General features: G+C 36.7%; 1 protein-coding gene across 1 annotated transcript in view; it reads right to left on the bottom strand.

Moving 5' to 3' along the window:
- Window positions 1-17,803, bottom strand: part of LOC125251008 (CUGBP Elav-like family member 5) — a 193,850-nt gene that overhangs the window by 6,811 nt on the left and 169,236 nt on the right. The window contains exons 7-9 of the mRNA XM_048163873.1: window positions 11,615-11,759; window positions 3,613-3,822; window positions 4-96 (exon numbers count right to left, since the gene is read on the bottom strand). Coding sequence (XP_048019830.1) covers window positions 4-96; window positions 3,613-3,822; window positions 11,615-11,759 — 448 coding nt within the window. The remainder of the gene's footprint in view (window positions 1-3; window positions 97-3,612; window positions 3,823-11,614; window positions 11,760-17,803) is intronic.

Raw genomic sequence — 17,803 nt, forward strand, 5'->3', positions numbered from 1 at the left:
AACCTTCCCGCTGCTGCTGCTGTTGCTGCTGGATGATTTGAGCAGGCTGTGGCAGTGTCTGACCTATAGGGGTCAGTGTTGTGGCAGGATATATGGCTGCAGACATATGCATAATAATACAAAATAGAGAGAGAGAGAGAGAAAGAGAAAGAGAGAGGGACAGATGAGGCAAGAATAAGGACAAGACGAAGGTTGACCTTTATATGCTAATGAAATATGACAGGATCACAGTGCAATGAAATCTGAAAGCACGTTCATCATATATCAAACTGATTTAAAATGACAGATCTCTAGGCATCCGTATGATAGCTGTAATATCCCGAAAATTCGAATAGAACCTGAGGTTTCAATCACAGCAAAGTCACCTACCGGCAATAACACTCCATGAGCAAAGTTATTTTTTTCTGTGACATTTGAGAAAATATCTACTGCATGGAATGAAAAAAAATAAATCACAAATCTCTTTAACATCTCAGTTGTTTCTGCTAAACAGCAGATTAAATGGAGAGCAAATGTTTCTGAACAAACGTCTCAAACTGTGCTCAGGTTTGGAGATGATATACTGTATCTGTGGTTTCTCCTAGACAACTGGAGAACAAACTGAGAGTCTCCTGATTCTCAGATGTTTCTGCTAAGAAAAAAGACCCCAGTAATCTCACACGTGTCTACTCTAGAGTTTCAGATGAGATCTCAACAATGTCTCAAACTGTGCTCAGATTTGCAAAGATACACTATATCTCAAATATACCTCAATGGTTTCTCCTAGACAATGAGATAAAATGGAGAACAGAGTCTACTGCTTCTCAGATGTTTCTCCTGAGAAAAAGACTCCAGTAATCTCACACGTGTCTACTCTAGAGCTTCAGACGAGATCTCAACAATGTCTCAAACTGTGCTCAGATTTGCAAAGATACACTATATCTCAAATATACCTCAATGGTTTCTCCTAGACAATGAGATTAAATGGAGAACAGAGAGTCTACTGCTTCTCAGATGTTTCTCCTGAGAAAAAAACTCCAGTAATCTCACACGTGTCTACTCTAGAGCTTCAGGTGAGATCTCAACAATGTCTCAAACTGTGCTCAGGCTTACAAAGATACATTATATCTTAAAAATAATATCTAAAAGTCGTAATATCGCAAATACCTCAACTGTTTCTCTTAGACAACAATGAGATTAAATGGAGACCAAACTGAGACTTCTAAGATGTTTCTGCTGAGAAAAAGACCCCAGTAATCTCACATGTCTCCTCTAGAGTTTCAGATGAGATCTCAACAATGTCTTAAAACGTGCTCAGATTTGCAGATACACTATTCCTCACACAATATCTACACATTATAATATCGCAAATACCTCAATTGTTTCTCCTAAACAAACTGAGTCTCCTGCTTCTCAGATGTTTCTCCTGAGAAAAAGACTCCAGTAATCTCACATGTGTCTTAAAAATAATATCTAAAAATTTTAATATTTCAAATAGCTCAATTGTTTCTCTTAGACAACGAGATTAAATGGAGAACAAACTGAGACTTTTCTTAAGTTTCCTGCATCTCAGATGTTTTTCCTGAGAAAAAAGGACCCCAGTAATCTGAATGTGTCTCCTTAAGAGTTTCAGAAGAGATCTCAACAATGCCTCAAATTGTGCTCAGTTTTGCAAAGATAAACTATACCTCAAACACAATATCTAAACATTGTAATAATGCAAATACCTCAATTGTTTCTCCTAGACAATGAGATTAAATGGAGAAAAAACTGAGTCTCCTGCTTCTCAGATGTTTCTCCTGAGAAAAAGACTCCAGTAATCTCACATGTGTCTCCTCTAGAGTTTCAGGTGAGATCTCAACAATGTCTCAAACTGTGCTCAGGCTTACAAAGATACATTATATCTTAAAAATAATATCTAAAAATCGTAATATCGCAAATACCTCAATTGTTTCTCTTAGACAACAATGAGATTAAATGGAGACCAAACTGAGATTTCTAAGATGTTTCTGCTGAGAAAAAGACCCCAGTAATCTCACATGTCTCCTCTAGAGTTTCAGATGAGATCTGAACAATGTCTTAAAATGTGCTCAGATTTGCAGATACACTATTCCTCACACAATATCTAAACATTATAATATCGCAAATACCTCAATTGTTTCTCCTAAATAAACTGAGTCTCCTGCTTCTCAGATGTTTCTCCTGAGAAAAAGACTCCAGTAATCTCACACGTGTCTTAAAAATAATATCTAAACATTTTAATATTTCAATTACCTCAATTGTTTCTCTTAGACAACAATGAGATTAAATGGAGAACAAACTGAGACTTTTCTTAAGTTTCCTGCATCTCAGATGTTTTTCCTGAGAAAAAAGGACTCCAGTAATCTCACGTGTCTCCTCAAGAGTTTCAGAAGAGATCTCAACAATGCCTCAAATTGTGCTCAGATTTGCAAAGATACACTATACCTCAAACACAATATCTAAACATTGTAATATTGCAAATACCTCAATTGTTTCTCCTAGACAATGAGATTAAATGGAGAAAAAACTGAGTCTCCTGCTTCTCAGATGTTTCTCCTGAGAAAAAGACTCCAGTAATCTCACATGTGTCTCCTCTAGAGTTTCAGGTGAGATCTCAACAATGTCTCAAACTGTGCTCAGGCTTACAAAGATACATTATATCTTAAAAATAATATCTAAAAATCGTAATATCGCAAATACCTCAATTGTTTCTCTTAGACAACAATGAGATTAAATGGAGACCAAACTGAGATTTCTAAGATGTTTCTGCTGAGAAAAAGACCCCAGTAATCTCACATGTCTCCTCTAGAGTTTCAGATGAGATCTGAACAATGTCTTAAAATGTGCTCAGATTTGCAGATACACTATTCCTCACACAATATCTAAACATTATAATATCGCAAATACCTCAATTGTTTCTCCTAAATAAACTGAGTCTCCTGCTTCTCAGATGTTTCTCCTGAGAAAAAGACTCCAGTAATCTCACATGTGTCTTAAAAATAATATCTAAACATTTTAATATTTCAATTACCTCAATTGTTTCTCTTAGACAACAATGAGATTAAATGGAGAACAAACTGAGACTTTTCTTAAGTTTCCTGCATCTCAGATGTTTTTCCTGAGAAAAAAGGACTCCAGTAATCTCACATGTGTCTCCTCAAGAGTTTCAGAAGAGATCTCAACAATGCCTCAAATTGTGCTCAGATTTGCAAAGATACACTATACCTCAAACACAATATCTAAACACTGTAATATTGCAAATACCTCAATTGTTTCTCCTAGACAATGAGATTAAATGGAGAACAAACTGAGAGTCTCCTGCTTCTCAGATGTTTCTCCTGAGAAAAAGACCCCAGTAATCTCACACGTGTCTCCTCTAGAGTTTCAGATGAGATCTCAACAATGTCTTAAATGTGTTCGGATTTGCAAAGACAAAGTCTGCATTCCAAAGTCAGAGATCTCAATATGAACATTTCCAAATTCATTTTAGAGCTCTATACCCTTTCTGGATTACAACTATTGACTCTTTTGTTTCCAAAGGAACTTCAGGAGAAATACTGACACCTAGATGAAACATAACTGAGATCTCCACTATTTCTCCTGAGCACAAACCTGTGTATTGCTGGACGCCCGTGAATGCCTGCTGAAGTGTGTCGGCTGCGGTCGGGCTCTGGGTGGAGTACGATGGCAGGCCGTTGGTGTACATCGCCTCTACTGGATGACCGTTGGCTTGGTGAGGGATCCCGCTGAATCCGTTAACAATGGGAGTCACGATGCTCGGCACGCCAGAGGAGGCCAGATTAGCTGGCGGAGAGCTCAAACCTGAGACGGACACAAAAATCACTGATCCGAGACCAGCATCATGTTGAAACTGAACTTCACAAGCTGGAATCACTTTTAATTACTGCCGTTTTAATGATATTTTGCTGTTTCAACTCAATTTTCCACATTGATTCTACATCGGAATTGATTCCATGTCAGAATGTGCTGACAGTTGATATTGATTCAGCACAGTGTGGATGTAACCAGTTTATGCCTGGAGGGCAAATTCAGCCATGATCTGGGGTTTCTGCACACCAATGTGTTCAGTCTGAATTCTAAGTGAATTGCACACACACACACACACACACACACACACACACACACACACGTTTGTTTCACTATATTAGTGAGGACATTGCATAGACTTCCATTGATTTTATATCAGGTTAATGATATTTTCTATTGTGTAACCCAAGCCCTACCACTAAACCATCACAGAAACATGCGCAAAACACTAGATTTAAATACAAACACGCTTTGGCCGATATAATAAGTCTTTTTAACTATTGAGGACCAGTAAAATGTCCTCGCTAGTCGGTTGTCATGATATTTCAGTACATAAGTGAGGATATTTGGCCCTCAAAAAAAGCTAAACCTGTACACAAACACACATGTTGGGTTTTATGGGGACTTTCCGTAGATATAGTGATTGTTTTTGTTTGTTTTTTTTTTTTTTAGCGTATATTCTATATAAACTTTATATTCTATCCCCTTCCCTGCATTTTTAGATTTTCAAAAGACATCACTTAGTATGATTTATAACCTGTTTTCCTCATGGAGACCAAAATGTCATCACAACGACAAGGATTTTGGATATTGACATCTGTGTGGGGACATTTTGTCCCCATAACCTAGGGAATACCTGAACCCAGGGCCGTAACTACCATAGACAAGTCCCCCCCCAATAATTAGAAATGGCCAAATTGCCAAATCCCCCCCAATATTTGATATTCTTGATGCTGCTCTGCTGTACTCCATTATGCACCGCTCTGTTTGTTGTTAGGATGACAAAAAAGGTTTTAAGAGTTAAATGTTTAGGCTGATGTTTGTGTCTGCCTCACATAAACCATATGAAAACAAAAAATATATATTTTTTCCATTTTAATACATTTTTGAAAAAGTCCAGGGAGCCACAAGGGGGCGCTAAAGAGCCGCAGCGCTCAGAGCGCGGTTGCACTGACCTAGGGAATACCTGAACCCAGGGCCGTAATACCATAGACAAGTCCCCCCCAATAATTAGAAATGCCAAATGCCAAATCCCCCCAATATTTGATATTCTTGATGCTGCTCTGCTGTACTCCATTATGCACCGCTCTGTTTGTTGTTAGGATGACAAAAAAGGTTTTAAGAGTTAAATGTTTAGGCTGATCTGCCTCAGCGGTCTAACAGCGCTCATCACTGTCAGAATGAGTGAGCTGGCCAATCAAATCAAAGAAGGCGGGGCTTACTGTTCACAGTAGACAAGTGTAAATTCCAATGTGATGCTTTCATTTTAGCAGTGAATGTGGCGAGTAAGTAGATAACATTTAATATTTGATGACTGTTTTGATTGAAATATTCAGCGACTGACAGTAATAGCCAGTGATGCAAACTACGCAACATTTTTATGAAATTTAACCACTTTGAATTAAAAGACATGCTATTATTTGATTAATATGACATGATTAATGTGTGTGAATATATTTAAAAAATAGATATTATTTGCAAATAGTTTAAATTGATTAAATACAATAGACCTGGAACTTTTACTGTTCTTATTTCTTTTTCGTTATTCCCTTAAATCCCTTTTGATATTTTAATTATTTAATTCCTTTTAATAATAAAAAAAACAATACCCCCCCCCCAAAAAACAAAAAAAAAAAATCACTATCCCCCCCATATGTTCAAGACATGGTTAAGGCCTTGTCTGTAAATTTAAATGTATTATTTATTATTTTTAACTGATATTTTTAATTTTCTATTCATCAAAGAATCCTGAAAAAAATGTCACGGTTTCCACAACTGTTTTCAACACTGATAATAATCAGAAATGTTTCTTGAGCAGCAAATCATCATATTAGAATTATTTCTGAAGGGTCATGTGACACTGAAGACTGGAGTAATGATGCTGAAAATTTTACATTTTAAAATACTCAAATATAAAACAGCTATCTTAAAGTGTAATCATATTTCACAATATTACTGCTATTACTGTATTTTTAATCAAATAAATGCAGCCTTGGTGAGCAGAAGAGACTAACCCCAAACTTTTGAACGGTAGTGCAAGTACACTGTACAGTTATATATACAGTGTATATATAACAGGTTTCAACACAATAACGCAAAGCCTCACAAACAGTGCAGTACAGTAGACGTGTGATGCAGAAGCGTGATTATGAACTGAAGTCTGATGTGCTGCTGGCTGTGTCTAATATTGAACAGATCAACACGCTTCAACTTTACTGTCAGTCAAACTGTGGAAGAGCAGGTGGTTAGAAGAGGGGCAAACACAATCCAGCATACACACACTGCACGGATAAAGGAATAGTTCACCTGAAAATTATCCATTTTGTTATAATTTATAATTTCTTCTGTGAAACACTAAATATTATGCAGAATGTCAGAGCTTCAGTTTGCTTCAAGTGTCAAATTGAATATATAGCACTCATGATGAACTCACAAAGAAACACAAAGGTATGAGAGAGCCAGAGAAATCTCATCATCCCTCCTGACTGTTGTCTTTGTGTAGTGTACAGTGTGTTTTGTAGACTTTGAAGGGTGTGTGCTGGTCTCTCTGAGGACTGGGCTCTTTAATGTCTGATCTACAGTCAAATAGAAAAAAAGCATCTGAGTCAAATCAAACACATCATGTATTTCTGTGCTGTCTGGTCTTATGTAACACTGCTGTTCGTTGCTGGAAAATCCAGAGAAAACCAGCTTAAGATGGCAGCTGGATTTTGGAACACAGTGGCCGGTTTCTAGCTAGACCAAACTGGTTTAAGTCATTGAGTTGCTCAGCCGGTTAAACTCGCAGATCATCTTGCTTAAAGGTGCCCTAGAATCAAAAATTGAATTTACCTTGGCATAGTTGAATAACAAGAGTTCAGTACATGGAAATGACATACATTGAGTTTCAAACACCATTGTTTCCTCCTTCTTATGTAAATCTCATTTGTTTAAAAGACCTCTGAAGAACAGGCGAAATCTCAACATAACACCAACTGTTACGTAACAGTCGGGATCATTAATATGTATGACCCCAATATTTGCATATGCCAGCCCATGTTCAAGGCATTAGACAAGGGCAGCCAATATTAACGTATTAACGACTAGGTAAGCAAGCAAGGACAACAGCGAAAAATGGCAGATGGAGCAATAATAACTGACATGATCCATGATAACATGATATTTTTAGTGATATTTGTGAATTGTCTTTTTAAATGTTTCATTAGCATGTTGCTAATGTACTGTTAAATGTGGTTAAAGTTACCATCGTTTCTTACTGCACTCTTAAAAATAAAGGTTCTTTATTGGCATTGATGGTTCTATAAAGAACCTTTATCTTCCGTGGAACATTTCCATCGTACAAAAGGTTCTTTACGGTGGCGAAAGGTTCTTTAGATCATTACAATGTTCTTCACGTTAAGGAAACAAATGGTTCTATTAAGAACTGCTCAATGAAAGGTTCTTCGAGGAACCAAAAATGGTTCTTCCATGGCATCGATGCGAAAACCCCCTTTTCGAAACTTTATTTTTAAGAGTGTGTATTCACGGAGACAAGACCAGTCGCTATTTTCATTTTTAAACACTTGCAGTCTGTATAGTTCACAAACACAACTTCATTCTTTATAAATCTCTCCAACAGTGTAGCATTAGCCGTTAGCCACGGAGCACTATCAAACTCGTTCAGAATCAAATGTAAACATCCAAATAAATACCATACTCACATGATCCAATGCATGCATGCAGTATGCATGACGAACATCTTGTAAAGATCCATTCGAGGGTTATATTAGCTGTGAGAACTTTGTTTATGCACTGTTTTATAGTCGAGAGCTCGGGGGGGCAGGGAGCGCGCGATTTAAAGGGGCCGCAGCCTGAATTGGTGCATAGTTAATGATGCCCCAAAAAAGGCAGTTAAAAAAATTATTAAAAAAAAAAATCTATGGGGTATTTTAACTGAAACTTCACAGACACATTCAGGGGACACCTTAGACTTATATTACATCTTGTGAAAGAACATTCTAGGGCACCTTTAAGGGTCCTGCTGGAAAAACCAGCTCATACAGTATCAGGAACATGCATGATAACTGGTTTGTTTCTGGTCCAGGGTTGTCTACCAACTAATCAACTTCATGTTGTGCTATAGCAATCACCAATCTGGTTTTAGCCGGATTTTCCAGCAGGATTGAGAAAAGGAAAGTGATAAAGGAGGAGTATAGAATGAGCGTAGAGAGAAATGTAAGTGTGACAGTGAGTCAGAGAGTGTTAATAACACTTCCAAACACCTGACAGTGAATTCACACGCTCAGTGAAACACTGAGATAAATCAGACTGCTGAAGGGAAGAGCTGCTCTTTTACTCTAATATATAACATGAAATTCAACCAGCAGAATTAGACAGATTCATTCGAAGGCCGTTACCACAAACACACACACAGGTTTGTTTTTGTGAATTGTGGGGACATTCCATAGGCGTAATGGTTTTTATAATGTCCTGGTTTTTTATTGCCCTACACTACCCCTACCTCTAAAACCGTGCACCCAAGAAACTGTGCACATTTTTACTTTCTCAAAAAAACTCATTCTGTATGATTTATAAGCTTTTTAAAAAATGGGGACATGCTGTAATGTCCTCATAAGTCACCCTCTCCTTGTAATACCTGTCATACCCATGTCATTATACACATTTGTATCCTGATATGTCACAAAAACGTGTGCATACACACACACACACGCACACAAAATCCATTAAAATACAATTTTAATTTTTGGGTGAACTATCCCATTTCTGACAACACCTAGAGAAACACCCTTTTTACCTACGATAATCATCCAACTTAATTATCTAAGTTGTCTGAGCAAAAAAAAAAAAAAAAAACTGTAGAGTGAGGTTCTTGGACCGCAAAAACTGCAAATAGGAACAAATTTTATGCTGACAGTCAAAAGTCTTCTCTAGTCGCAAGACAAGACGAAAAAAAAAAAGCTGTGAAATTCTGCCCTATAAAACTGGAGGAAGTCGCTCAGGGTATTGTGTACGTACAGGATTTGACAGCTAGCTAAACAGGTAATGACTGTATTTGCATTTAATGTCGCAGAAAGTCACATCACAGCACAGCTGTAGCCAAATATTTACTCTTTATGGAGCAGGAATCTCCATGTGCACTGAGTGTGTGTGGGACAGCACAGGCCCAGGAGAGCTTTTGTATCTTTTGCAGTGCTTTGTGCATTGTGGTCCCATGGAGCCATGATAAATTAGTCTGCCATGTCTACTACTGTCTGTTCCAGAGACTCCAAGATACTCTCTGTGTCTCTGCACACACGCACACACGCACACACACACACACACACACACACACACACACACACACACACACACACAGGTTAGAAGCAACAAAGGTCAATAGGCGGTCAGAGTAAAAATCAAATCAATACAGAGAGTGGATGCTGGGCGAGTGTATAGTGTTATTGTGTATATAAAAGTGTGTGTGTTCACAGTATCTGACATGGTCAGTGAGGAGAAAAAAAGAGTGTATTATAACACACTCTTTCTTATGGGGAGACACTTAGTAGTGTGTCTTATATAACATAATAATAATATAATTTGAATGATATAAATATATGCAAAGTTTTAATAAATCAAAGCAAGAGGGGAAGAATGGGAGCCAAACTCTGTTAAATGTGATCAGTAGCTGTTTGTCGGAGGGGAAGTGACCCCGGACACATTTGCATAAAGCATCAGAGCGCGCTGGTCTCAGATCAACTTCCTGCTGGTCACATCATTAGATTCATTAGGATATGAAAGGCAAACTCTGAGCCCAGAACAGCACCCAGACTAAAGGTCATCCTCTGCACAGATGAAAGCATCTGTTCTGTGTGGGCACAGATCGCTCGAGCGTGAGATGATTACGGTTGTCAGTCAAAGGCCTGGCATTTCGAACAGCGTGCAATTACAGGAGACAAACAAATGTGGCCGCCTAAAATCCATGTGCCTATTTGGGAGCTCCATGTATACATAATTAAAGACCATATGAAATCAAAACTGGAGTATTACTAACATGTGTGTTAGCTTTATGGTCAAAATAAACTTTATTTCTGCACTGTATCTTCTGAACATCTACAGTGAACTTCAGTGAACATTCCAAAAATGACTACAGTCTAAATTATGACCGGCGGATGGATTTTAGAATGCTTCTCAAATTCAGGAGCTTATTTTCATCTTGGACCCAGTGGACTATCCTGTATCCCATTTTTAAACGCCTGCTAAGAAGAGCAAGACGACGCAGCTGTGTTTGTTTGTGTGTGTGCGGGACCAGCGGTCACTATCTGAAACACATCCGTGAGATGTGATTCACATCCAGCTCATCGATTCCTACGGATCAATAGGAATCTCTAACGTGTTCCAGTCCATGACACTGATCAGGTGAGCTGGGAGTGAAAGCTGATATTCAGTGTGAGATGCGGTTTGAGTGTAAATCAGGGATATTTATTGCCAGTAAACCGACCTAATGTAACAAAAATGTAGCGTATACTCATTTCACAGAGCTGACTTTTTTTTTCAAAGTTAAATAAAACAATTATTGGAGTATGTTTTATTAAAAAAATACTATTTAATTTTTTTAGTGTATCTACATGCATAAAATCATACATTAAAAATTTACTTTGGCAAAGAGATCAAGGTAATAAGGTCTCATTTGCTGAGCAATATATTTCCTACAGCATTTCTTAATCTTTTTTAATAGTAATTAATATGTAAGTCACTAGAGGTCGCCTATTTAAAACAATAACAAATGCATAGCTTAATGATGGTGTGAGCGAGCGTGGAATCACGGAAGTTGACCTCTACAGCCGATGGAAAGCAATCCGACGGGACTTCATGGCAGAAATCATGAGTTAATGTAAAATTGTGGATTTCTCTGGATTTAAACATTGTTGGAAACATTTATAAAAATGTAAGTACAGTACACAAGTCAACAAAATATATAACATTATTCTAGAGGTTTTTGGACATTTTAATAAAAACTCTTACATATTGTGCTTTTAATGTTATTTAATAAAACATGATTGGTCAGTATTCATTCATGGGTAACACTTTACAATAAGGTTCATTAGTTAAACATTAGTTAATGTATTAACTAACATGATAACTTAATCTGCTTAAAATTATTTTCAAGTATTTAAGCAGAAAGGATAAAATTGTCTTACCCTATAATTTGTTGTGTTAAATATCCAAAATGAACTTATTAATGGATAAAATTATGTCTTAAACTATAATTTGTGGTGTTGAATATCCAAAATGAACTTATTCATTGATAGAATTATGTCTTACCCTAATATTGTGTGTTGTAATATAATAATATAATGTGTTGAATATATATATATATATATATATATATATATATATATATATATATATATATATATAATATCTCTTACCCTACAATTTACTGTGTTGAATAACCGGTTTCACAAACTATATCACATTAGTGAAGTACTGAACAGTTTTGCTAAATTTTAAAGATATTTTAGGAACATCCGAAACAAAGTTAAATGAGGCAGAACTGCAGTCACTGAAAGGTGTGCATCGGTCTCACCTGAAACAGGTGTCATCGGGGTGGGCGGCAAGCCGTTCATGTTGAGCGCCCCCACCTGGTGAATCTGTGTTGCTGGAAACGCAACACTGGGCGCTAAATAACCACCGTGAGAAGCAGCCATGATCGCCGCCTGCTGCTGCATCAGCTAAACCAATCAAAGAACACAGAGAGTTTATGTTAAAACACTTTCTACAAAATATGTCCAAAAACATAGTATTACCATGGTATCTTGTTCACACAAAAAATACCAGTAGCATGGTACTTCTCTGTACTTGTTAGTTACACAACTTCACCCCGTCGGAGATCCAACATGTGTCTGTAGGTGTTCAAATAAACTGGATCAAACTACAATCCTAAAACGAATTAACGAACACAAATGCACTGTAGCATAGCTAATTACTGTAATTATGTCACTATGGCAACAACCATCTGTGCAAACACAACAGTACAAAACAGACATGTGGAGTAACTAATAGATCTGAGTCCTGAAATGACCCCATTCTTTTATTCTGCCCCCCCCCCAAAACATGAGAAACATATTGTAGATATATGATACAAACAATTCAGTTGAAATAAGTTTATTTACCAAGTTTTCCAAATGTTTTCATATATTCCAAATGTCAGATATATTGTAATATAAAATGTCCTTCAGGCTAAAATCAACTAACAGTATCAAACTCCATTTTAGATAGAAGTGTGGGTGACTAACACAAACTCAGCAAACTATTTTGCCCAAAAAAAAAAAAAAAAAAAAAAATTAAATACAAAAAATTTATATAATATTATATATATATATATATATATATATATATATATATATATGGGTCAATGATGTGACAGACACGTTTTTTTTTTTTTTGTCCAAAGGCCTTAATAATAATAAAAAAACAAAGATATGTCATCCAAAGTATGTAAGATCAGTGCTTCCCACACATAGACTTAACTTGGGTGGGCCGCCCACGTATAATAACGGCCGCCCAAGTATATTTGGAGACACATTTTTGCTTTTATTATTTTTATCCTCTTATATTTTCATATCCGCGCAAGATAATGAAACCATCCGCTATCGAATAGCTAGTCGTTTCGTACCTGCTCGTTATGTGTGCGTCAGAACTGTTTACTCCCACTGACATTCCCACGGGCGCTGCATTTTGAAAAGTCACAAGGCGGCGCTGTTGCACGTTCTACAAGCTTGCGCAACAGCGCTTCAGACTCTATGTTCAGACTGCTTCAAAGTGATTCTCAATCAGTGAAAAGAGCAGAATTATGCCAAGCGATTGCTAATGAACTCAAGTTGATGAATTATTACAATGTCTACTTTATGGCCTTTATATAAAATGTTTTATACGGTTGTAAGAATCTGAAGGATCAGCCTGCAATGGTATAGACATTTCAAAATAAAAGTCCCGGTGTATTTCGGGGTTGTTTATAATTAAAAGTCAAGTAGTCAAAAGTCAAAGTAATTAAAAGTTTTTTCTTTTACTTTTGGGCATTATTGGTATTTTGGTTACACAATAAATTGTATTTAATTAGATTTCCATTTAATTCATAGTAAATTATTGTAGTCTCCCCCACAGGAAGAAAAGACTAAGAACATTATTTGACACATATATTATTAATTTTATAAATTTTACTAGTAAAATCTGTGTCCCATTCACTGAGAGAGACACTATATGACAGCAAGGAGAACATAGGAAAAGGAGAACCATTTAAATGCTGCTATTTTGCATAATTTACAATGCATAATAATGCATAATATTAGTATGTAATTAAATGTAATATGCTATGTAATTAAACTTAATTTCAATAAATAAAAATACTGTTAAAAATCACACATTATTTGTTTGTCACATGTAGTAGACCATTTTTGTGCCGTGGGTAATAGGAGGATTTTTCGCCCGGCTACCACCGCAAGTATATTTCAAACCTGTGGGAAGCACTGGTACACCTAGATCTCTTTTATTGAATCCTAAAAGTTTTAATTATATTTTGCTTCATATAAAGGTATTTTTAAGATTTTGAAGTGTCAAAAGGTCATTCGGTTTAACCGTCCAAAGGTCAATACAGCCATTTCATTAGTGATTAAGATATCTCAAAATGTAATAAATGTCTATATTTTTATTCTGGCATGATTTTATAACATCATATATCAACATAGTGCAAAATGGTATTAAAATTATGTGTAGAAGTCGTTGCTTTGTTATGAGAGAGAATGTCCGGAAAAATGAATTTCATTGAAGTCATTCGGAGTAACCAATATAAAGGGACCATTTTGGATCAAGTCATGCGGTCAACATGATGTGACAGGATGACATCATTCAGACACCTGCAAAGGACCACATGGTCATGAAGCAAAGTAACTAACTCTCTCTTAACTATTTGAAAAATTCATGTTTTAACTTGCGAAACATCAGGTCATTCGGTACAACCGCTATAAAACATGGAAAATGTTGTAATATTTTAAAAACTTGTGCTAAATATAAAATGTTTGATTGTCCTTTTGCTAGCCCACTAGCAAGCTAACTAGCTAGCTATCTAGATATCAGCCTGTTGGCATTGTTTGAAAATATCGTCATTCGGTATAACCAAAAGTGTTACTCTGTAAAATCGAAATTTTGGTTAAACCAAATGACTTTTTAGGTGACAAATTTTGTACATCTTGTAAAAAATGACAAAAGCAGTGTTAATTGATTATAAAGACCACATAATCTCATTGTTAACACTTATAAAACCATTTTTTTTAAATGTGTGTGTATACACATATATAATTATTATTGCGTGTGTCTCTGAACTGATGCAAATTAGCCTTCTAGAAGATGCCTGTAACTACAAACACCAACTGACCACATCTTGACACGAAGTGTAATCTATACATGCGTCAATACAGACCACACTGATCTACTGGACAAACCATTAGCATGCATTCTTAATGATGGTGCTTTGTTCAGCCATGATGCTGGAGGAAGAGATGGTTTATTATCACAGAATCCGCATTCATTTGAAACATTAGCAAACATATACAGTAAATAAAAGTACCATGGTATTCTCTGAATTACCCTGGAATATCATGCAAATCCATTGTACAGTACTGTACATGAATATGGTAATCGTTTAGCATAGAACATAACAAAAACTGATTATTTCAGGTTAATCATAACTCTGCTGACAGCATCTGTTGCATGCTGTTTATTATAACAGGAAGCAATTTCAAATAGTCATATGTGTTGAATTGGTACCGTAATACTTTTGTAAGTGTAAAGCGTGCACAATTTATTTCCGCATTTCATTTCAGCAAACCCTATAAAAATGTCCAAATAAATTTAACTATTGTACTGAATATTAGTAGTGCTGCTTTCGTTCAATTTAAATGAATTGCTAACACTTCTGCTGACCGAAATTCACAGCGCAAATAAACTCCCGTCCAGCCTTGAGACACAAAGACGAGGAGAGAGCCTCAGTGATAAACTCATTTACAGCAGCCATGTGTGTGTATTTGTGTATGCATCTGCGATTTTATTGAATGCTAATGTGTGCTGAAATCCCCAGGTACTCTGAGGCAATCAGCGCTCCATCATGGGCCAATTACTCGTGTAGTGCCGCTTCGAGAGGCTCATGGCTCAATGCGAAGCCTTGAGTCTCTCACATGGAGAAAAGGAAGATGACATGCGTGTTTATGCATGTTTGCGAGGACGTGCTGACACGTGTTAGGGGGAAGGGTTGGGAAAATGGAAGTGTTTGGTGTAGGAAGAAATGAGATGTCCAAACGGCTGACAATAATCACTTGCTTTCCCATTCGTTCAAATTGTAGCTGTAGTTTAAATGGTTGGGCGGTCTCACCGTGCGACAATAAAAATGTGTCAACCGGTCCTGCTGTAGCGCTTATATCCAGCAGACTACTATAGCATGCAGATTACTTTTTTGTCAATTCATTTATTACAAACAATCGGATCTTTTGGTTTGTGCACTGCTATAATGATTTTCTTACTTAGTATTTTTGTCTTGTTTTGCCATACAAATATCTCAGCATTCTTAAATCAAGATAAGATCATCAAAATTAATTGAGTTTTTGCTTAAAACAGGAAGAATATCTGCCAATGGTGTAATTAAAATAAAAAAAAATAAAAATAAAAATCTTGTTTTTACTATGAATTAAGTTTATTTTTCTGACCCCACTGGTGGATTTATTCTTGTTTTAAGCATAAACTCACTCAATTTGGATACATTTTTCAAAAAACATATCTCAAGTGATTTTTTTATGTTTCTTGATTTAAGAATGTTTAGATATTTAACTGGAAAGCAAGACAAAAATACTAAATAAGAAATTCATTTTTGCAGTGTGTGCATCAAGTTCCAAATAATAATAATAATTACAATAATTAATAATATTAAATCAAATGGAATGGAATAAACAAACAAACAGGCATTAAATGTTGGACAATAAAAAATTTTCATGTTTTTAAAAGAAGTCTCTTCTGCTCATAAGGCTACATTTATTTGGTCAAAAATAAAGTAAAAACTGTAATAATGTGAATTATTTTCACAATTTAAAATAACTGCTTTCAATATCTTAAATGTATTTTTTTTATGATGGCAAAGCTGAATTTTCAGCATCATTACTCCAGTCTTCAGTATCACATGATCCTTCAGAAATCATTCTAATATGCAGATTTGGAGACATTTATTAATATTATCAATGTTGAAAACAGTTGTGCTGCTTTTTTCAGGATTCTATATATATATATATATGTATAATAACCATGATATACAATTTCCTGCCACCCCTAGCTGAGGCTCACTGTTGCTGGTTTGTTCGTGTGCTCTAGTTTAGTCAAACAAAGCAAGCACAAATGGATTAGAATCAGAAAAATCACATCAAACAGCAAATATGCTGAGAACAAATCATAATTAACATAACAAATACTTGCGTCAGGTTAATATCATCTGAATTGTTTGCTTATGATTTGCAAAAGCTGAGTGTCTGAGCAAGAGCCAGGTGGTCCATGTGTGCAGTTGTACTGTGATCCACCAGGAGGCGCTGCAAACCACCACCAGCTTCTCCATCACAACACAACACACCCACTCACGATGTTTTCAAACTGAAGCATGTTTTTACATCACTCTGGAGCTCTGTTCACAAAATGAACATCATTATTGTGCACAAACTCCCTTCATGGTCAAAAGTAAAAGCCTTTCGATTGAAGCGTGACGCAGCAGAATTGCACTGCCGTAACATGGATGAATGAAGTGGATTTGTGGCCTGTTCTTTGTTTGCACTGAGAAAGGTTTCTGAAATGCCCTTCAGTGCTCGACTGCTCGTGCTTTGGTTCTTGAGCAGCGCGCACGGGAACATTACAGCCTCCAATCCTCTTCTGCCTTTATTTGTGTTGTCTATTCCAGTGCCAGGCCTTTAAGACATCAGTGCAGTGCCAGGGAGTGCTGGAGCATTATGGGATATAGAGTACAGTGTCCCATTGCAGTGTCAAATAATCCTAACTAGTGCAGTTTCAAACCACACTTTACCACATAGTCGTGGCCTAATGGTTAGCGAGTCAGAATGGTAACCCGAAGGTTGCGGGTTCAATTCTTAATACAGGCAGGAAATGACTGAATGACTGCTGGTAACCCCCAATCGCTCCCCGGGCACCACAGCAAAAATGGCTTCCCATTGCTCCGGGTGTGTGTGTCCACCATTTGCAGTGTGTGTGTGTTCACTACTCATTACTCCTAATGTGTGTGCACTAACTTGGATGGGTTAAATGAGCTGCCATACATGTCCCTTTCACTTTCACACTACATTTGTGTATATATGCCTAGTTCTGTCATGAAACTCTAGATGGCGCAGGCTGATGGGCAGTGTTGCCAGGTTTTCACAACAAAACCCACCCAATTTCTACTCAAAACTAGCCAAAAACTAGCCCAATTGCGTTTCAGGGGGGTCCCCTGGTAAGATTTGCATTCCAGGGGCTAAATATAATGTTATTTGGTGTCACTTCAACCCACAGAGACTTGAAAAACAACCCGGGGTACCAGTGTTAAAGTAGCCCAATTCCATGGGAAAATCGCACACTTGGCAACACTGATGGGTCCTTAATGCAGCTGGTGATATTTATTGTGTTAACCACTTGGCACAAGTTGATTGGTTCATGTCGCATCTGCAGCCAATCAGCTTTCTGCTCACAATATTTAAAT

Source organism: Megalobrama amblycephala, linkage group LG17 (genome assembly GCF_018812025.1).
Source record: "Megalobrama amblycephala isolate DHTTF-2021 linkage group LG17, ASM1881202v1, whole genome shotgun sequence".
Lineage (NCBI taxonomy): Eukaryota > Metazoa > Chordata > Actinopteri > Cypriniformes > Xenocyprididae > Megalobrama > Megalobrama amblycephala.